Genomic DNA, 23,065 nt, shown 5'->3' on the forward strand with positions numbered 1-23,065 from the left:
AGCTGCATCAAACCAGTCTCAGGACTGAAGACAACAACAACAACAACAACATAATAATAATATATGCATTTTACAACAATGGAGGCATATAATAAACCCTACAGCACATAAAAAAATTATTTGCGCAAAAAATACACGGATTTAAAGAAGGCAACATAACTGATACCGGCAACTATGGGCATTTATCGACTTTTGGCGGAAAAAAAAACACCTTAATATGGTGTTAAAAGAATTATATTTTAACTTATTTAATTACAATGCTTTATTAGTGTCCATGAGATCTAGCAGTCATCTACATGTTCAAACGCTCAAACATACATTAGTGTCCAAAATTAAAGCAACAAACTGCTATTTCCCCTTCCTGTGCGTAATTCACGATATAACCATACAAACTGTGAACAGATGTCGTTACGATAGTGTTCTGTGTAGATGATGGCATTCTGATCAATGAACAATCATGACAGCAATGATGGCAGGGCACCGATGAAGCAGGCCAGGAGTTTGCAGGGCAGTCCCACATCCATAATCACCGTGTACACATTCACAGATAGTGCAGTATGGCACAGAGAAGATGCCTACAGATGCTCTGCTGTGGAGGGCAATAGAAAGAATGGAAACAGGGGAGTTGCAAACTGATGTGGTTCAGTGGCTTAATGTGAACTGTTCCGTTTCTCAGATGAGGCAACAGTTTATCTAGACCAAAACTGTTAACCTGGAGATCAGGACATGGCCAACTGTATGTGATATCAGAAAGAGTGGACCGTTATTTGGCCGTAAGGGTATGATGGTACTGCCATAGTACTGCAAAGTGGCCTTATTGTTGGAGACCTGCTGTCCGTTCACCTCTGACGTACTCTTCACAGAAGGGAATGTCTGGAGTGGAGCCGTCAACATGCCACTTGGACGGTCGAATGATTGAATTTTCACAGATGAGTCCCGATTTGGTCTGGAGAGTGATTCTCAATGGATTCACATCAGGACCCAACCATTGTCGAAAGATACTGATATTGAGGATGATCCCTTTGGTGTGAGCAGGGATTATGTTGACCACTTGAAAACCTCTAGGGTCAATCAGCAAGATTTAACTGCTGTCAGGTACTGTGAGCAAATCTTGGGATCTCATGTTTGCTTGTTGCGTGGCGCTGTGGCCCAGACTGTACTGATGGACGATAATGCTTGACTTCATATAGCACAGGCGGTTGAAGCGTTTTTGGAAATGGAGAACATTTATGCATGGCATGGCCTGCTCGCTCTCTCGATTTAAATCCAATAGAGCATGTCCGGGATGCACTAGGTACACAGGTTGCATCACGTCAGCATCCACGAACCACTCTCCATATGACATCATTCACCTGTATTGGTGCCAGAGGTTGTCACACCCCATACTGAGCACATTAATCAGTTGTCAGAATGTGTGGAAGTCCGTCAAGTTGGGCAAAAAATGAAGACCATTACTGTCTACCGTTACACATGTTGCAGCTGATTATGTTCTGTATTCTTTATATTGTTTCTACTTTACAATCACCTAGTTATACTGCTTTGTGGCAAAATAAATGCAACCTTGCATTTCCGTTTAATTTTGGACACCAGTGTATATATCTAGGTGAAAACAGGGAAACTATCTGTTGCATTTATCAAGTCCTGAAAAAATAATAATAAAGCTTCTCAGTTGTGATAATGGCTTCTTGCAACACACAGTAGTGGACTGCAACCACCAAAAAGTGAAGCACACAAGTTCATATACAGATTGTGTGTTAACTTTGAAAGGGGCAATGCCAGTCATTTGATAAGAGTTAATGAGCTAACTAACAGTGGTAAATGTATGAATCGCTAAAGCATCAGACAAGATAGTGACAATTGAGAAGATAGGAGATTCATCTGTAAGCTCTGTAGCTAAAAAATACAGAAAGGCGAAGAGTAGATCAATCCATGTGGCAAATAACTGTTTGGATGAAAATACAATTAGACAGCATGTAAGCACAGAATTGTATGGTTGACTATCTATAGTCGCCTCTCTGCCGTCTCTGCGTCGTCGCCGCATGTTTTCACAGAGCCGTCAAAAAACATCACAATAGTATGCGGAACTCACTGTTTGGTTGGGTGGGACGAATTCTTTGTGCACAATTCCCTCGGTATCAAAGAAAACAATGATCATGCTCTTCACTTTGTTCTTCACCTGTCTCGCTTTTTTGGGTCTTGGAGAGCCCAGGCTCTTCCACTGGGACAAATGTTGCTTTGTCTCTGGGTCATAACCATAAATCCAGCTCTCGTTGCCGGTGACCTGTGACAAGAAGGTTGCATCATCAGATGCGGTGTGACAAAGGTCCATGCACACTTCAACACACTGTGCCTTCTGATTGGCAGTCAAGATCCTTGGCACAAATTTTGCGGCAACATGATGCATGCCCAATTCATCAGTCAACATTTGTTAACGTGTCCCATAACCAATACCCACCTCATCCACAAGGTCTTGAATGGTTTGACGTCGATCCGCACAAAGCAATTGTTGAAGTTTGGCAACAATGTCTGGTGTTGTGTGGCTAATGGACCTTCCAGTGTGAGCATCATCTTCGACGTCTGTACGGCTGGTCCTTAACTGAGCATGCCACTCAAACACACGCGTACGGTTCATGCTCTGTCCCCCAAACACTTGCTGAATCACTGCAAGGGTCTCCGTATCACTTTTCCAGAGATTCGCACAGAATTTGATACACATGTGCTGTTCTGTTCGCAGATCCATCATAAAATCGCCACACACCAAACACAGAGTATTACGGAAATCACTGTGGACATTCAACACGACCTCCCAGCTGAATGCCACTCTGCACACTGACTCATCAGATATGCAGCTCTTGCCACCTAGCGGTGCAAATTTCTACTACTCCTTCTTTCCAGATGGCAGCACCAGTCCCGAAAATTTTGGATTCCACTTAGTATGTGTTTGTATTGCAACATAAGAGAGTACCTGACATTTGAATTGTTGATTATGTTATTTCCAGAAAGCAAAATGTCCTCAGACAGTATGACAGGCCTTTCCATTATTTTAAGGAAAATTAGCTTCAGATGAAAAAGATTCTCAGGAAGACAGTTATTAACTGAAACTTGGCAGGGAGATGTTATTTTCTTTTTGAGCTGCTGGCGGTATGAATGGTTTGGTGTAGAGCGTTTTGTTGATTTGTTCGATAAAAAACCTACCACTAAGAGATGAATGCAGATATATTTATAGATTGCTTTGTTACTCAGTTGCAGCCAAATTTCTGTCTGTGTATTGCTCTCATCGTGGACAATGAGCCACAGCATCCCATTCAGTTAAATAAGGCTACTACTTCCACAAGGAAGGACAAAATTTTGGACTCATTGAAGGAAAATAATATAGGCTTTAAAGAGAAAGTCATTAACTCCAAAAGTTCTTCATCAAATACAAACCACAGAAACAATATACAGAGTGCGTCAAAAAAATGTATACACACTTTGAACTGTCATAGACAATTTATTTCCCGTTCTACAAGGTTAAATATCTGTGAGACAGTAATGTTATGTTTCTTCAACAGGTGGCAGCAGCGGCAAGGAAGTAACTGCAACAAGGCGGACATGCGTTTGAGCTTTGAAGTGCGGAAGCAGATAATTAAGTGGTACTGGAAGTTTGAGAATGTAGCTGTGGTTCGAAGACAGTGGAGAAACGAGTATGGTACAGAACCACATTCAAGGTTAACAATTACACGTCTACGAGACAAATTCGAAATTCATGGAACAGTGTGCGATGTGCATAAAGGTCGATTAGGGTGACCTCGTACAGCTACAAGTGATGATTCCACAACTGTTCGCCTCAAAAATCTTCACGGCAAGCGGAACGTGAGAGTAATGTAAATGCTAGTAGTGTGCTACGATTCTGAAGAAAAGCAAGTTTCGTGTGTACATTCCAAGACTGGTGCAACAGCTAAGTGACGATCCAGATCGAAGGTTAGAATTTTGAGAATGGGTTCAGGAGATGGGGTGAGACATGAACTGGCATTTATGGGTAGCATAATTTGGTCGGATGAAGCCCAATTCAAACTCAATGGAACTGTCAATAGGCACAATTTTGTGTATTGGGCTGAAGATAATCCTCAAATTACAGTCGAAAAGGCTGTGAATTTGCCTGGTGTAAATGTGTGGTATGGTTTGTCTGCAAGGGTACTCACTGGGCCTTTCCACTTTGAAGGTACTGTTACTGGAGAAACGTACCCAACAATGCTTGCTGACTCCATATTCCCTGCCATTCGTGCATTATACTTACATATGTAGTAATGGATGAATACCTTATCTTTAATTTTCTTGTGAGAGAGTCAAAGCACCTTAGTTATGGCGATCAGAATGACATTCTGTGGCCATGGTGACTCTGTATCATCTTCAGTGTTGCTGTTCTCAATATCTGTTGAATAACTTATATATTTATTATTGTTTCTTCTCTTATGCCTTCTTTGTTCTACCTGTAGACTTCACTCGCATGTGGTTGCAAACTCATTCCATTTGTGTGTTTTTACTTGCATGACAGTCTTCTCACCAGCACCTTGTAGTGTAGACGTTTTATTTCACTCTGCAGTGTGTGCTTTAATTTGAGCCCAGATACAGTGGAAGACCTATAACTTTGTGGTAGCGGTTCTCTGCTAATAAGTCAATTATACAGGGTGCATCAAAAAAATGTACACACACTTTGAAGCGTCATAGAAAATTTATTTCCCGTTCTACAATGTTAAATTTCTGTAAATGGAAAGCTTAAAGTCCAATTGGAAAAATAAATGTACTTTGCAAATGTGATTAATGTTCAAACTGGTGGCCTTCAGCATCAATACATTTCTGAGTACGAGTCACCACTGATTCCGTACATCGTACCAAAGTGTCCAATGAGATTTCTGCGCACATCGCCTGAATCTCATTCCAAAGTGTGTCCTGGTTGCATGGTTTACGTTTGTACACCTCATCTTTTACTGTTCCCCATAAGAAGAAATCCAGCGGCGTGAGGTCTGGAGAGCGTGCAGGAAACTTGATTGGTCCCCTGCGTCCTATCCCCTGGCCTGGCACATTGTGATCCAGGTATGCTCGTACATCCCTATGATAGTGCGGCGGGGCGCCGTCTTGTTGGAAATAAAACTCATAATTACCGTATAATGCACGAATGGCAGGGAATATGGAGTCAGCAAGCATTGTTGGGTACGTTTCTCCAGTAACAGTACCTTCAAAGCGGAAAGGCCCAGTGAGTACCCTTGCAGACAAACCATACCACACATTTACACCAGGCAAATTCACAGCCTTTTCGACTGTAATGTGAGGATTATCTTCAGCCCAATACACAAAATTGTGCCTATTGACAGTTCCATTGAGTGAATTGGGCTTCATCCGACCAAATTATGCTACCCGTAAATGCCAGTTCATGTCTCACCCCATCTCCTGAACCCATTCTCAAAATTCTAACCTTCGATCTGGATCGTCACTTAGCTGTTGCACCAGCCTTGGAATGTACACACTAAACTTGCCTTTCTTCAGAATCGTAGCACACTACTAGCATTTACATTACTCTCACGTTCCGCTTGCCGTGAAGATTTTTGAGGCGAACAGTTGTGGAATCATCACTTGTAGCTGTACGAGGTCGCCCTAATCGACCTTTATGCACATCGCACACTGTTCCATGAATTTCGAATTTGTCTCGTAGAATTGTGCGAATAAAGAGGTGAACACTGCTAGCTGGCAAACACATGGTCGACAAGATATGTAGCTTTGGTACCACTAAAAGCCTTTTGCATTTTGCAAGTGAGAGCTGACAACAGCACTGCCAGCTGTCAAGACTCTTTCGCTAGAGGGAAGGGAGCTTATGGTGTGATGGGGTGGCAGCTGTCAAAGTAGAGCTATTATTGTTTATCGGTTGGTTTTACAAAGGAAGGGTGGGGGGTTGCATTTGATCTTCAGAGAGGCAGAGGTAAATGTCGAGGAAGATGGCTTCATATTTGGAAAAGAATGTGACAAATCTGAAGCGGGCAAAGGAGTTAAGCTGCTGCAGGAAATGCAGTAGTTGCTCATTGTGAGTTCAGATTACAAAAATGACATCGATAAGTGTGTGTGTGTGTGTGTGTGTGTGTGTGTGTGTGTGAGGGAGGGAGCATGTGAGTGCATACTGAGTGAGGTTGCATCACTAGTGGCAAAAGGCATTCCAGGTGGAACGGTGATGAGAATGGTTTTTGGGCTTTCAAGGAGTTACACAGAATGGTAGGTTATGTCATGGCTTGAAGGAGCTCATCTAGTTAGAATGGGTTGTGTTCAGTGGGGACTCTGAAGACAGCTACAACAGTATAGCTGAGATGGCCATTTTTGTCTACTTGGGGGTACATGGGTCAGGAATTCTACGGAAGCAATTGGGGCTCCTTGTGAGAGGCCTAGAGTTTCAAGAGCTGTTCACAGTTCAATCTGGATGGAAGGAATGGTGTCATTAGGAACAGTGTTTTATATTGAGTTGTCTGTGGGCTTGATGCCTCTTACTCCTCACAGTCAAGTTGTCACTATACCTGTGACTCATTATTAGCAAACAAAAATGAGACCCTCCACATTTATTTCTACACGTTTCAACTGTCCAACAGTAACATTTCATCGCAAACAAACTGCTCTCTCCCAGTATTCCAATAAATACTGCAACTTGCTGTACAAACATCTGACCTCATATGACCATTACAATTCCTAATCCCCCATTATGTTAGTGCTACTTACGCATTTGAAAGGACATAATCCACATGAGGCTTCAACAGATGTATGTTTACACTTGCACACAGCTAGACTAAAGCAGCTAATGAATTACTGCCTTATACAAGGAAACTGTACATAGAGATTACAGAAAATTCAATCTCTCTCATGGAATTAATTGGATACAAAAAAATCTCCTCACAAAGTGGCAGCAAAACACACACATAAAAGACTGTTGTGATTGGCAAGCTTTCGCTGCCAGTGGCTCCTTCTTCAGGCAGAAGGGTTGAAGGGGAAGGAGAAAGGGTAAAGGAAAAGGACTGGAGAGGTCTCAGAAAAGGTGCAGATTATGAGGAAATCACCCAGAACCACACGTGAAGGGAGACTTTCCCAAAATCTAACCCTTTTCCTAGACCTCTCCAGTCCTTTTCCTTCACCCTTCTTCCTTCCCCTTTAACCCTTATGCCTGAAAGAGCCACCACTGGCTCCGAAAGCTTGCCAATCACAACAGTATTTTATGTGTTTGTTCTGTCGCCCCTTAGTGAGTAGATTTTTTATCTACCTAATTAAATAATTTTATCAATAATTGATTGTTTTTATTGTTAAATCTCTCTCATGATATACACAAAAGACTGCCACTTCAATAGCACATTATTTAGGTAACGTCTGGAATGTTTAGAAAATGATGTTACTTTGTGGGCAGTGGCTGAATACCTTCACATCTCTTATAGAATCTCATGTATCCAGTCATGAAATTAGTGTTCACGTGGAACGGCATGCTTTAATATTTTTTCTCTATTTTTGGTTTAAAATTTCACAGCTCAATAGCACAGAAATGATAATTGGTGAATTCTATTTTCCTTTTCTGTTCCTTATCTTTGTATTTTCCCAGGTGAAGAATTAAAAAATTAAGCTTCAGAATCCACATTTTTGTCAAAATGTTAGTCAACCCTGCAATGATTATCAATATTTCAGCAGCAAGTGAATAGATGATTCTCGTCTCCATTAATATACATGTCTTACTTTGATCTAAAATAAATGTTACATCCTTTGTATTGTCACTCACATAGTACATGCACTAACCATATGCTGCCTAACTGATGGAAATTAGCAGTCTGATCTAAAATCCGTAAACACAGTGAATTATAAATATAAAAAAAACCATTTGAAACATTACAGTCCTTTGCTTAATCTTATCAATTAATTCTTCACATTACAAATATCAAGTTTTGCCTTCAACAGGGTACTTTCGAGCATCAATCTTAAACTGTCCTTAATGCATTTTACTGTTGTTGAGGAAAACCTTTGATGAAGAAGGGAAAACTGCAAGTCATACCAAATCAATAATTTGAAGACATAAAAATGTGATAGTCACATCCATTTTACCTAATCACTTATTTCAATATTATTACAGGTGTCAAGAAGTGTATATTACAAATCTTATTTTGTTGAAATTCACTCTGTCTCTGATGGAAAACTGTTAGCAAATAATTTACTTTGTTCACCTGAGAAAATATCACAACAATTGTTACTTCCCGTTTTTGAAGAAGAAACTGAGAAAATATCCAAAGAAGATAAATTCAGGGTTGAAAACTGTAACAATCTCAATATTTTACATTTCCCTGGTACCTTTGTTACATTTTATTCTTGGCAGAAGGCATGTTTTTAAAGCTAAATTTTTTCTCCGCTAACCACACTATGTAGGAAATATGACATACTACGCCAGAAAACTCAAATTCACCTGTGGTAACATAACAGGCTGTTTTTGATTTGGCTTTAATGATACATTAAATCCAAAACTGCAAATGTTAACACACTCGACAGTATTTCTCTAGATCACAGACTCTTAGAGACTTTCATTAAGGCATGTTCTGCTAATGATATTCCATGAACAAGTCTAAGTAAATTAACATGTCAAGAGGTCAAGATGAATCTATCAAATTTAAAAGTTCAGTACTAATCACTGAATTTTCCAAATTATAAATTCTGTAGAGAAATGTGTCAACTTACTAATACATATAAATTTCCTGTCAATACCACTAATTATTGCTCAAGGAATTCTATTTCTGTTTTAAAAACAGAAAGTAAGAAAAATCAAAACATATATTTATATACAAGATTTTTAAAACATTTTACATATTAAAGTTACATGACAAAATAAGAAATTTATTTCTAAATAAATACTAACTTCTTTAGAATACAAACTCTTGTATTAACAAAACTTTTGTCCTTCATGTAGACATATATACGCACACACGTGCTCCAATAACAGTATTCTCATTTAACACATTACAAAACAAACTTAAGGTTCTTATATTCTACGTTATGTCGTTTTTAAAATACTGGTGTTCTTTATCAGATTTAAAAATGTCTGCTCTAGATATACATGTTGTACAACAGCAATTGTATACACAACCTATTTGTAATTTAGTTGCTTAGGAACACTGTAGGCCATTCTTTATGCTCCTTTGGAAGAGTGTGGCTGTACTTCATCACTATGACATTTAAAATATTCAACAATAAATGAGGTACAATTATTTTCCATCTATAAATAGTTAAAAGTTCACATTTTGCTTGGCTGAGGACTCAATTGAGGTCCCTCTTTCTTGAAAACTTTAATAAATTAAAAATTAATTTACTGTGATCTTGATCTTACCACATTAATTGGGTGCCTTAATGCTCACTATTTCTGCCAACACACATTGTACTAATACTTCTGAAAAAAGGTGCAATGAATTAGAGTAAGTATGCATTTTAACAATATGATTTGTAAAGACACTGAATGACCATTTTAAACAGAAAAAAGTACATAAAACATTTTACTGGATTGTGATGTGCATTTTTAATGACACAATGGACTCTCCAGCAAGTAAAGTTTGCACAACTTCCAAGCCGGAATCCTGCTACTATAAATGCAACTTGCTTTTATAAAATGCCTCAAAGGCAATGAAAGTCATGCCAATTGCAATAACATCCCATAAATTCTGGCCGTTCTAGCTGGATCTAGCACCTAGTTTCTTTAGTACACCAACACCTTTCTCCTGATATTCTTCATTGGTCATCCAGAACGTATCTCGATCTTTCATAACATCTGCTAAAACAGCTCCACCAATGAATACCATGTCCTTTCGCCGAGGAGGGTCTTCTATGCGTATTTTGAATTTCTGAAACAATGGGATCTGTACATTAGTTTCAAGTTTTCAGACACTGCCACACAAATGAATTAATATTATACATATGTAGTAGGCTGGTAACTGAAGACATATTTTAACAGTGACATTAAACACAAAACATCAGTCCAGTTGGACATAGTAAGGAAGAGGAGGAGTGGTGATCATCATGCAGGAAACTTGTCAAATTACGCCTGAAGTAATTCAAGGACCTTGACAATCTAAATCAGGACAGCCAGATAGACATGTAAATCAGTGTCCTGACAGCTCTCAGTAACTGCCCCCTTTCCTCCTCTCCCCTGTTGCATTTTGAAGAACAAACAAATTGTAAAGGATTAAGTTTTATTATGATTTCAGTGCACAATTCTACACTTTTTCTTGCAATTACAGCTTTTACATCAATCTTCATCTCTCATTTTTTGATATACTGTAATTCTGCACAACACAAAATTACTACAAAACCTTATTCTGCAGTGAAAGAAACCATGGTAGCGAAGTTCTCAATCATCAGTCTTATGACTGGTTTGAAGACGTCCCCCATCTTGTCCCACCTTGTGCTTATCTTTTCATCTCTATGTAACTACAACACCAAACATAGTTTGTAATCTATTTTGATTATTATAGTCATGTTACTTCCCATTATTTTTCCCTTCTCCATCTCCTTTAGGTGCTTGAACTTCGTAGTAGATGTCCTGCTAATTTGCCCTTTCTCTCCCAGATGTTTTTCATATATAGTTCTTCCGTTCTCAAAATGCAAAACCTTCCAGTTTCTTTGTCTCCACATTTCCCATAAATACAATACTGAGCTCCAGGTGTATAGTTTTCAGGAATTATTTTCTCAGTTTTATATCAATATCTGATATCAGCAGCATTCTTACTGAGTAAAGCTTTCTTTACCTGTGCCAAACTTCTTCCGACATGCTTGATGCTTTAGTCATTCTGTGTAACCTTGCTTCAGACACGAAATTCTTTCACTTCCTCTGCCACTATGTCGTTTCCAATTTTAATGTTAAGCTAGCTGAAGTTCTGATTTCTACAACTCTTCCCCCACCTTTACCTTTGTTTTCTTTAACCTTAGGCCATAATCTGTGCTATGTATATTCCTTTCAGCAGGCCTTCCTTACATATGGCTAGAAAGTCCATGTCATCTACAGAAGTCAGCATTGGTACTTGTTCCCTTCAACTTTATTTCTTTATTGCTTCTTTGATTAACAAGTTGAACAATAGTGGTGATAAGCTGGAACACCATATCTAACCCTTCTTAATAAGAAGTTTTCTTTCTTGACCTTACACTTTTATTGTAGCTGTTTTACATCATCTGTGGATTTCTGTATTAATCTTCCAATGATAATGAATGTTAAACCACCTTACATTACCAAAGATCTTCTCTAGGTCCACAAATGCACAAGCTATCCAGATTTTTCATTACTCTGCTTTCTATTACCACAAACAGTGACATGTTAAAACCAAGTGTTGCACACACCGAACTACCTAGGCACAACCCACAGCTAAAAGCTACCAGTACCTCTTTCCAACTTCCCAACTCTACAGATGTTCTGTGCATACTTTCATGTATTTATTTCTATAGTCTAGTGTTATGCTTATGGTTGTACAATTACAAAATTAATTAGAAGTAACTTACAGATAATTTGTCAATGTCATTCTTAAGAACTCGTTCAAGGTACAGCTGCTTGATTTCCCTTTCCAGTCTGCTTGGTAAACCTGGGTACATGGTTGACCCACCAGATAACACTATGTGTTTGTATAATTCTGTGCGCATATCAATGTCGGCAGCCTGGATTGTATTAAAAACCAACTCAGCAATTCCTGTAAAAGAAAAGTTGTATATATAGTCCAGTTACCTTTCTTATGTATTAACACAAATGTTTTAACACAGTTCTACGATGTGAGATTCCTATTCTGATTTGTTTCATACATGGCAATACATTCATTGGAGCTGCTACTGATGAAGGAGGAAGTGAACTTGTTGTACCCATGACATATACCATCAATGCTGAAGAATTTGATGATAATAGCATTTATGTGTGCTAAACAACTAATGGTCTTAGTATACATCCAAAACACTGAGATGTGATTAACAGCGATCCACAGTAAATAATTCTGAAACTTTCTAGCTGATTAAAATTGTAAACTAGACTAAGAAACAGTGCACACTATGCTGCAGAGTGAAAGATTCATTCTGGAAAAAAATAGTTACCACAAGCAAACGTTCATGCATGTGCACATGGAATGACTCCCCTCCCTCCCCTTTCACTTCCTTTTCCACCCTCCCATCCCCTCCAAGTCTCTAAACTCTGTGGCACCCTCATTCCCCCACATCACCCACGAAAGATTGCTGCTCACATCTGACACAACTGCAGTCTGTAATTGGGCCTCAGTGATCAGAGACAGTGGCACAGAGAGAGAGAGAGAGAGAGAGAGAGAGAGAGAGAGAGAGAGAGAGAGAGATTGGGGGGGAGGGGGGGGGGGGGGGAGCTGTGCTTTGTGAATGTGTGTGTTTTATAATCTCCAAGAATGACTTTGTCCAAAAGCTCAAATGTTTAGCGGACTTTTCATTGTGCCTGCCTGAGACTCAATACCTTTATGTGGTAAATACTTTAATCTCTTATATAGTGATGTGCTTTTGTGTTTACCTACAGTAGTAGTTTCCATTTTTGTGTGTGCATCAGTCTCAAAAGGCATCATTCCCTACGAACAGTTACTGAGAAACTGTTCTACAGGCGGCTTAGCGAAGACATGAGGTGCAAGTGAATGAAGAATACAATAAATTTTGTACTCATGTTACATAAAGAGGAGATCCTCACTGATGGGGATGAGGCTGGATATAAACGCCACTGTATCCAACAAGATTACTACATGGTGTACTGCATTGAGGTCTTCAAGCAGAATGGACAGTAGATCCATAATCACAAAACCAAATCCGTACGAAAGTTCTATAAAGATGTAGCTGCAAAATTTTGCCTATGGCCCAAGTACTGAGACAAGTTTTAATGTACTGAGTGCTTCGAGGTATTGTGGTTTCGTATCTCCAAGATAGGACAAACAACATAAGCTTATCACTGGGAAAATAAAAATCCTTTGACAGGACTCATCTAAGATATGTTCATCCACACACAGATGATGCACTCTTGGGGGCAACTATTAACCACTCCTCATTATGTTTCAGACTTGGGTATCACTATTTCCATCATACACAGCCTGGCACTGCAGTTTCAGAGTACAATAGATGCAAAATGAGTACTTCATACACATATGAGCTAGTGTGATCCACTTAAATTTACGTCAGAAGAGATAAACGAGAGATTTATGCACTAGTGTATCAGATGCAGCCACTGCCAATGGAACCCTCACTACTACTGCTGATTCTTCCCATACCCCACCATTTCGACAGAGGCCAACTTACATCAAAAGTATTCTTTCTCATTTAATAGTTAAAATTTAAAAAACAGCCCCCTTGATTCTAATTTCTGGAAAATAAAAATTTCATGAATGGTTAAAAAGAACTCACACAAATTTTTATTTAGTTGCTAACTGAAACTGCCATGTGGTTGATTGGAAGCTACATGAAGAGCAAAACATTGAAAAATAAGAAGTACCGAACAGGGCCCCTTTCTGTGGCCAATGTACAGTTCATAGTTCCACACTTCCAACATTACCTTGAGGGAAATCATTCTCTTGTTTAATAAAACTATCTGAAAAGACGTCACAATTCAGTATCATCATTTGATAAGAAGAGGATCCCATACGTAGTACCACGTGCCTTCTGAAGGAAACTCCTCCTAGGTAACACCTAAACCAACTTGTGGAAATAAGTTACAAGATGAGCAGGACATTTTGTAAGTCTTGTGCCATAGGCAGTGCTGAATTCTGCTCCCACAATGAGACAGGGCAATTTGAAAACTTTGTCACTGGTAGTGTTGGTAGCCCTCAGTATTGTCAGTGGTGATTTGCTGGTTCAGAGAGCATTAACAAACTACTCAGCAGTTAGCTGGCACATGAACTGTGTCTGCTCTTTTGCTCTTTATTTATTCAAATAAAGTTACCGGATTGTACGACATTCAGCTTGTCTTTCTGAGTGCCCACATTGACGTACACTTTCAAGGCTACTGCTCTCTCTTAGGTGTATCCAAGTCAGGAAATGGTTGCTGGAAAGCAAATCATTGACTACTTCCCACTAAGCATGGAGGAGGGGAGTGTGATGAAAGCTCAATATCAGAAGATGATTCCACAAAAGTGGCAAGGAGTGCTCTGCCCCATGTCTTCTAGGTCTCTTCCCACTAAGATCATACTCCCTGTGGAGGCTATAGGACCACAGTGCAGGAGTATCAGTGAATTTAAAGGCATGTTCTTGTAAACACAAGTACACAATTCTTCCCTGGGCTAGAAATCTAAATTTCTCATATTTACCTCAAATCCAGTTAAATTCCCAAGTAAAGCAGAAGCCAAGTTACTGGCGAGACGGTATTTTTGTAATGTCTTCTATCTAGGTGGGGACACTGTGACATTTTTGGAGGTCATTTAGTGGAGTTGCTGGCTCCTTCTAGCAGACTTCAATACCCACCATATCACTGCTTGGAGCACCATCTGGATCACTACTCAAAAGCAGCGCAGTCTGATCTGAGAGCTTTAAATCTTCCCCTGTAGCAGTTTTTTTCCCTTTCTTTCAACTGCCTATTACATTACCAGTGGAGATAGTGATTTCGATATTGCCAAGACATAATTAGGCACTGCCAGCCAGCCTCAAGTGATGAACTTCAATCTATGGTGAAAATTTACTTGCAACCAATGTTGGTGGTATGGAGGAGAAAACCGATTTGACTGTCAAGTCCACTGTCGCATATGTAGGTCTTAATGCATGTACATTCATCTCCTGGATTTGTCTTTTACTTAAAGAAAATGCGACAGTCTCTATATAACACTATTATTCAGTCATCTAAATTTATAAAAACTTTTTGCATTTAAAATTTGTCATAATATTTCTGCAATATGCAAAGAATATTTGAAAAGTATGATATATATGATGTTAGAGTACTTTGTTAATGTATGTTTGTAAATTATGTAAAAAAAAAAAAAAAAAGTGAAACGTATAATTTACTAACTAACATTTTGTCATAGATTAACAAAATGAAAATGTTTGAGTGTGTAATTTTATATATTTGTGCAAGTTGTCATTTGTATAAAATGGTACACACTTGGCGACAATGTGTGTGGGGTGCATTGCTTAAATCCAGAAACATGAAACTGTTTTTAAAAGCAAATTTATTAAACCAAAGTACAAATGAAAATGAAATTTCTTTTACATATAAGTAGTGGTATCTTTCAAGAGTAACATTGTTCAACGTAACCCCCTCCCCCCAGCCACAATGATCGCCTTCAATCTTGTCCTGAACTGATTGCACGCATTCTGTGAAACAGCACTGTCCATATTCACAAATGATGCCTCAATAGCGGTGCATAGAGAAGCAACATTAGGGTGCCTTCTCTTACTGTAACTCTTCCAGCTATGCTTCAAACATAGTAGTTGAGCGGGTTCAAATCCGGGCTACTCGGGGGTCATAACTCCTTTGACCAGAACATGTCAATGTTATCCGAGAACCAGTTTTGGACTACATGGCTTGTAATAGGTCCTCCTCTGCCATCCGACATATCGTTTGCTCACTGACATTCGATACTGATGTCATTTCCTCAACAATTGCCCATGTCATCCGAAATCAGTGTCCGATCCTTTTCGATGACTGCCACAGTTCGTGACATATGTTTCCTTGAATGAGGTTTCCTTGGCGGGTCAGTGGAACCTTTCCTAGACTTCTTCAAAGCATTACTTTTGGCCACTGTCTCGTAAACAGTTGATCTCGGGTACCCAAACATCGAACTATTTCAGTGGGCGAATGCCCAGCGTGAAGACTTTTGATAATCGTGGCTCTTTGGTTGTACTCCATCCGATGCCTATGGTTTTCAAGAATACCAATTGCGATATCCGGCTGAACTACGACAGGGCAGGAAATTCAAATTGAAATTAGTCCGGATTTAAGTGCTGCACCCTGTTTGATGTGTGTTACGTAAAACAAAGCTGAACTGCTTTTGTATTGTACATAAGTTCCTGTTAGAGTATAAAAGTTAGCATGGGTTTTTGGTGCACTACCTGTACAGCGAGTGGGAACGAGAACACACAGTCTGTAGCCAGCAGTGAAAGAAGCAACACTCAGACGGAGAAGGCACTGTCTTGCCCGGAAATTTTTGCACAACAGCCTTCAATGACAACTGCTAAATTGTTACAGCTTTGGTACAATAGTTGGGCTATGTTATGGATATTAAAATGACACAAAGAAGAATTAATTAGCCCATATTCAAGAAACCTTTACGCTGTACAAAGAGTAGTGTAGCCACCATCACTATCTGCCACACTTATCACCTACAGTCAACAGGTTACGATCTGTATAATTAGAATTAGAGAAGTGTGAACCATTAATTGAAAATTAACTTTTTTTGAATAATTATTGCGTTAAACATAAAATTTAGTTGACCCTGTAATCATTCGCCTATAAAGAGTTCTTTCCTGGTGTTTGATTATTCCATATAAACCTGTCATAAAAACATTTGAAGTGCTTCATTCAGTATCTACAAGCATTGATTTTTGTCTTTGAATAAATGTCTGAAAATAATAGTTGTGAAGTAACTTTTACAGTAAAATGTAGAAGTACTGTATAACTTACATAACATGGGAAGTTTTGCTTGTGTACTGAAGTAGATACCTTCAGACAAATTAAACAATTTTAATTTTCTTAATATCTTTTCTTTGTGGCAGTAAGTAAAGTGAAAGAGAGTCACGTTTTGAGTGAAGTTCAGATACAATTCTTTCATTTATAAATAAAATTCAGTAAAGTACAAAGAGTCATGAAAAGAAAATTGCTTATGTGGTTCAGTAACACTGAAGTAGGGTTGCGTAAAATTACCGAATAACAATATAGTGTGACCACACCCTGCTTACCTTTGGCTTTTGACGGATCATTCATTAAGAGACATGTAAACAAAGTATCTTAATAAATTTAAATGTGTGTATTGTTGTTGTGGTTTTCAGTCCTGAGACTGGTTTGATGCAGCTCTCCATGCTACTCTATCCAGTGCAAGCCTCTTCATCTCCCAGTACCTACTGCAACCTACATCCTTCTCAATGTGTGTATTATGCTATTAGAATATTTAAGTATTTAATTTGTTGGTTACACAAAATGCAAACATAGAGGTGTCCCCCCCCCCCCCCCCACCTCGTCAATTTTTTTTAGCACATAGTAACAAAAAAATTAAAAATTTGTGGCTTTTTAGATCAAAACTATATAGCTATATATGGGGTTGTAGTAGCTAGAAGATTCATGTGTCTTTCTTAGAACCATATCCTCAAATTTATATTTACTTGTGACAATATTTTAGTGAACAGCAGGAAAGTAGGTCAAATTTACTTCTTCTGCTCCTCTTTGAAGTGAAAGGGCTCAGACAAGGCCAACTGATTCATTTCAAATTTCACAGGTCGCTTGTCTACAACCTAAAATGAAGGACTAAGATATTTTGGCTAACACCCTCCCATTTTTGTGAAAATCAACCCTGAAGGTCATGATGAGCAATCGACTCAAAATTGGCGGGATCGATAGATAACTGGGGTCCGCAAACACACACTTTTCCAGAAATCCAGGAAAGAAACTTTTGCAATTGCCGCTTATGTACCCACTTGGTAAACGCTTTTCACTGAGCGTGCCAATAATGCCGACACGGTAGCTCAGAGCGTTCGGTCAGAGAGCTAGCCGGTCTCTGTAATAAAAAAACTGAAGGAAGGGATCAACAAGAACGGGAGGGGGGGATAGCACAACGGCTAAGTTAACTGGCTGGGAAGCACATAAAATGGGATCGAATCTTGACGAAACTGTACGGTTTTCATTTTTTCAGTTGCATAATCTGAATAATGGAGGATGTACACCCTTCGACCACTGTAGAAATATATAGTTGGGAGGCTGTCACAGACGATGGCAAGTGAGAAGTTACCGACGCTGTGTTTTGGTGTGTGAAAGCGTTGCGAGACCGTCGTATTACCAGAAGCAGCAGTTTTCTCAGCATTCCAGATTGATAGGAGTGGCCATTGTCGAGTGATTTTTTTAGCTGATGAATGAAATGACTTTTGTTGGTACTGAGGAACTATACCATGAAGGTGAAGCAGAAGGTGATTCAGTGGAATAAATCACAAATAGTGAATCACAAAATGGTCATAACACTTTGAAAATGTCCACGTCGCAGGCAACCTGTGCTTCATCTATACCCAATGAGTATTGCAAACCGGTTACTAAACAAGTGAACTTTGGCACTATACCTCTTGAAGTAAAAATAAAGGCGGTAGTGCTAGCCAGGAATCATCCAAATTGGAATCTAGAAACACTGCAAAAGAGTGGAGCAACATCAGCCCTGAAAAGGAAGAACAACCTAAAATTGTGGGTAAATGATATTGTTAAAGGAGTGACAAGATACTACACATACCAGGTGATAAATAAGTGGAAGTAAGACGGATTTGTCGAGTCTTGTTGTCATAATGAGAATGTAACAACGAGAATACTCCAGAAGTGGGCTGCAACTGCAGTGCTTCCATATAAGACCAATAAAGGTTTTACGTTTGCTCTGTCATTATCTCGGGCATCACCTGTTACCAGTTTTAATCGTGATTACATGATGAACACCGATCAAACAGCACGTGAATATTGGGTGAACATTCGACGCACGTTACCGCATAAAGGAGAAAAAAATGAACCCTTGTCGCAGTTGGTAGTAAAAAAACTAATACATTCATACTTGGCGCAATATGCCATCACAGCCTCTGGAAAACTGTTGCCTAAGGTTTTCCTGTGTTTACAGGAAACTAATGTTACATTTGATCCTCGGGTTACAGAAGAGCTCAATTGCTTAACCGACTCGTTGAAAAATGTTAACGCTACTTGCTCCAAACCTGGGAAATTGGCAAATGCGATTTACAGAACATTTCTTGAGAGTGTTTTAAAACCATACGTTGCTGGTAACAAGTTTTGGCTAATATTGGATTCCTACGGTGGACAAACTAATACTCTAATGTATGACACCATGTTCACAGATGAAGAGGGTCACCCGACGTGCACGGTAAAAGTAATACCCCCAAACTGCACAGCTGTATGCCATCCTTGTCATGTTTATTTGTACTGCCAGGTTAAAACTTTATTTTGAGGCTTCAGAACTGCAGTGTGCTTCTGGAAACCCAGTGGGAATTGCACAAACGAATGGATGCAATAACAACTCACAGCATAATTCATAAGGAGCTTTCAGCACCACTTTTTCAGGCAATGATATCATATGCATGGTACGCATCACAATTAATTCCCGAAAAAGACATCTTTTTAAATGTAAACAAAGTTTGTTTTCCACCTTCCCTTTGGAAGGAACAGTGTATCTGTCGAAAGATTGCATTCATTAGATGTTCTTGGTGCCGTGAGAATGTTTGTTTCTAATGTTTATATGACAAGTACCATCCATATAGTTGTTTGAGAAAAAGTGAGGACACGTAACAGTGACTGGAAGAGCCATTGTAAAGTGACCAGGAGTAACATTTTACTTGTTTACTATCTCAAGAGGTTTGAGAAATTTATTTGCCTACCTTTTCATCATTCCTTATTGATTTACTTACCTTAATAACGTTCCTACCCCTATCAATTGAGATAAGGAAAAATACAAATGAGAAGAATAACATCCGCTAGGTTTCCTCGAGATTTGATCCTGGGTTATCCCCTTGCCAGCCAGTTACCTCGGCCGTTGCCTTATCGGCACTCTCGGCAAAAAGTGTTTACCATGTGGATACATATGGGGCAATTGTAAGAGTTTCTTTCCTCGATTTCTGGAAACGTACACATTTGTGGACCTCATACCTAATGATGAAAAATGCTCTATTTACAATTATTTATCAATCCCACCTATTTTGAGTTGATGGCACTTTATAATTTTTAGGGGTGACTTTCTCAAAAACAGGAGGGTGTTGAGTCAAAATATCTTGGAGCCCTTCGTTTTAGGTTGTACACAAGGGAGGAGCCAAATTTGAGCTGCATCGGTTGGCTGTGTCTGAGGCCTTCCCCTTGTGAGACTTAACCATTTCTTTGCCTAGATAGGCTGGCGACCACAAAACCACTAGACAAACCAATCAATGAACTTGGAACAGAAAGGGCCCACATTCATTTATTACGGTCAAATACTGTAAAAGGGGTAACATTATACCATATGCACAATTCCCAGCATAATAGTGTTACACGTGGCTTTTCCATTAGGACGACTACATGTTCTGTTGAACTATAGCATTATATCTACTCCGAGCTGCTTATTTGTCCAGATTGTGCACACACTTGCAAGACTAAAAACACAGTTCGAACAATGGAAAGTACAGGTTGGAAAATCTGTCTGGCAAAGCATGCAGGGACTAGTTAGCAGCAAGACAAGAGTGTCAGGTGCAACATTGGGAGGCTGTGGTGGTGGGAGGAGAAGAAGGAGGGGTACGGGAAGGAGAGCGAAAAGGAGAGGAACAGAAACGGGGGAAAATCGGTGGGTTTGTTGGCAGAGATGGGCGCATGCTGAGGGTGAGGGGACATGAATAGGGAGGAGGAGATAGGGCAAGGGGGTGGCAACTGTAGAGTGGAGGGTGTGGGGACAGTACATTACTGGAGGGTGAGGACAGGATAATTTTGGGCACACAAAATGTGTTTTAAGGGTAACTCTCATCTGCACAGTTCCAAGAAGCTGGTGTTGGAGTGAAGTATCCAGATAGCCTGGATTGTGAAGCAGCCCTTGAAATCCAGTATGTTATGTTCAGCTGCAGGCTGTGCCCCAGACTGGTCCACTTCGCTCTTGGTCACAGTTTGGGGGTGGCCAAGGAAACTGATGGACAGCTGGTTGGTAGTCATACCAATATAAAAAGCTGTGCAGTGGTTGCAACAGACCTGGCATATAGTACAGGTGCTTTCACTGGTTGCCCACCCTCTGATGGGATAGGATAAGCCGGTGACAGGACTGGAATAGGAAGTGCTGGCTAGGTGGATTGGGCAGGTCTTGCATTTAGATTTTCCACAAGGATATGATCCTTGTGGCAACAGGTTGGGAGTGCGACTGGCATACGGATGGACTAAGATGATGTGTAGGTTTGGTGGGTGACGGACCACTTTAGGAAGGGTGGGAAGGATTCCGGGTAGGACGTCCCTCAGTTCAGGGTACTATGACATAATCAAAGCCCTGGTGAAGGATATGGTTCAGTTGCTCCAGTTCAGATTGGTCTGGAAGTAGGATGATAAGGTCAGGGCCTGTTTTGAAACTGTACACTGCTATGCTGAAAGGATGGTGTTCTTAAGAAGGGAGCTGGAAAAACAACATGAGGCCAAGTTTGAGGTAAGGAATTCCTGGAAGGTGACCAGGGTGTGGTTAGATGAGAGTGGGGATGATTATAGTTGGATGACGGTACAAACTGGGAGAGGCAAGATTGAGTGTTGAGATTAGATTGGCTTTGGTTGGAGGAATAGGTGGCAAGGAAATGTTTACATTGCAGGTATCAACAGAAGGAGAGTAGGTCTTCACAAGCCCAACATAGGACTGAAGGTAAGGCCTTTGGATAGGACAAACTTCTGAGGGGGCTTAGGATTTTGGTGGAAAGGTTAACAACAGTGTTTCCGGATTGTTTCAACTCTGGATTTTAGTGGAGTACACACAGCTGACAGCTGTTCATATTTGCAACTATGAATGCATTTCATAACGGCTGTTCCTTTGAAAATGCAAGCATATCCAAAGGAACACTGTATCTTTCTTGATGATGATGAGACTGGATGACGACTTAGAAGTAATATGTGATCCAGTCACTCTGTGATACATTAAGATCTCACACCAAGTATTTTGGGAAGAATTCTGGACACCCCACAAAATTTTAAGGCACGAACGACACTCGCCCCATTATCGGTTAAAATACAGGGAAGATCCTGTGGGAGACCCAGTTCAACCCTCAGATAGTCATATAAAACACACTCAGTTAACAGATGTCGCACTGACATACTGGGGGCTCCTCCCAACATAAGAGGAAGCCATGTGTCAGTGGATAATGTCTCACTCTAAGCCGAGTAAGTGCTACTTCTTCACACCATTGCGAGCAGGAGGAGGTGATCCATGGTCACACTTAAGTCTTGATAGAATGTAGTTTATTGTTCCTCACTACCAGCCACTGGGACTCCCACCAACGCACCATCCGATCTGCTGGGTACATCTGTCCAACAGTGAGAAGGGCACTTTGAGAATCGGGGCAGATGATAAATTTTTTGTCATGGCGCCGTCTCATCTGCTCCATTGCCCTAAGGATAGCAAACAATTCCACAAAATAAACTGAAAACTGCTCTGGGAACCCTATCCTGAGGACAGTGTCGGGGAACACGACAGAACAACCGAAAACATCTCCTTGCTTAGAACCATTCGTGTAGACGGTAATAAAATCTGGGTGGCTATGTAAAATTTCATTAAATTTATTTTTGAAAACATGGTCTGGGGTACAATGCTTCTTGTAAGCAGTCAATTCTAAGTGAAATCTAGGCCTTGGTAGTTGCCAGGGGGATGCCCTACTCAACCCCTGACTTTGGACCTTAATGCTCACCACCTGTAGTAATTCAAGGCTCTCCCTTGCACAGATCCCAAATGGCCGTGTCGCTTGTGGTTGACGATCGAACAGCCGTTCCAGTGGCGGCTGAACAACATAACTGGATGCTAGCGAATTAAGAATGGACAATGCCCTATATGCTCGGCGTACCACGAGAAGAAGACGTCGAATAGACAGTGGAGGCTCACCAGCCTCAGCACACAAACTAACAGCACACTAACAAACAACAGGGCTCGTGCGATAGGCTCCTGTTGATAGCCTAATACCCTCATGGTGAACTGTATCCAGCATTTTAAGGTATGAAGGCTTTGCTGTCCCATAAATCTGGCATCCGTATTCAAGTTGGAGTCGCACAAAGGCCTTATAAAGTTGGAGCAAACATGATTTGTCGGCTCCCCAAGACCTATGACTGACACATTTAAGGATGTTTAACGCCTTGAGATATCTCAGTCTCAGTTCTTTAATATGTGGTAACCATGTTAACTTCTCATAA

General features: G+C 40.0%; 1 protein-coding gene across 3 annotated transcripts in view; it reads right to left on the minus strand.

The window, feature by feature from the left end:
* Positions 1 to 8,793: 8,793 nt before the first annotated feature.
* The window catches only part of LOC124595649 (actin-related protein 2-B), a 66,444-nt gene continuing 52,172 nt past the window's right edge, over positions 8,794 to 23,065 (minus strand). For all 3 annotated transcript variants that reach the window (XM_047134489.1, XM_047134488.1, XM_047134487.1), the window contains 2 exons: positions 11,521 to 11,705; positions 8,794 to 9,872 (listed from right to left, as the gene is read on the minus strand). In XM_047134489.1, the coding sequence (XP_046990445.1) occupies positions 9,702 to 9,872; positions 11,521 to 11,705 (356 nt within the window). In that variant the 3' untranslated portion in view covers positions 8,794 to 9,701. The remainder of the gene's footprint in view (positions 9,873 to 11,520; positions 11,706 to 23,065) is intronic.

Source organism: Schistocerca americana, chromosome 2 (assembly GCF_021461395.2).
Source record: "Schistocerca americana isolate TAMUIC-IGC-003095 chromosome 2, iqSchAmer2.1, whole genome shotgun sequence".
Classification (NCBI taxonomy): domain Eukaryota; kingdom Metazoa; phylum Arthropoda; class Insecta; order Orthoptera; family Acrididae; genus Schistocerca; species Schistocerca americana.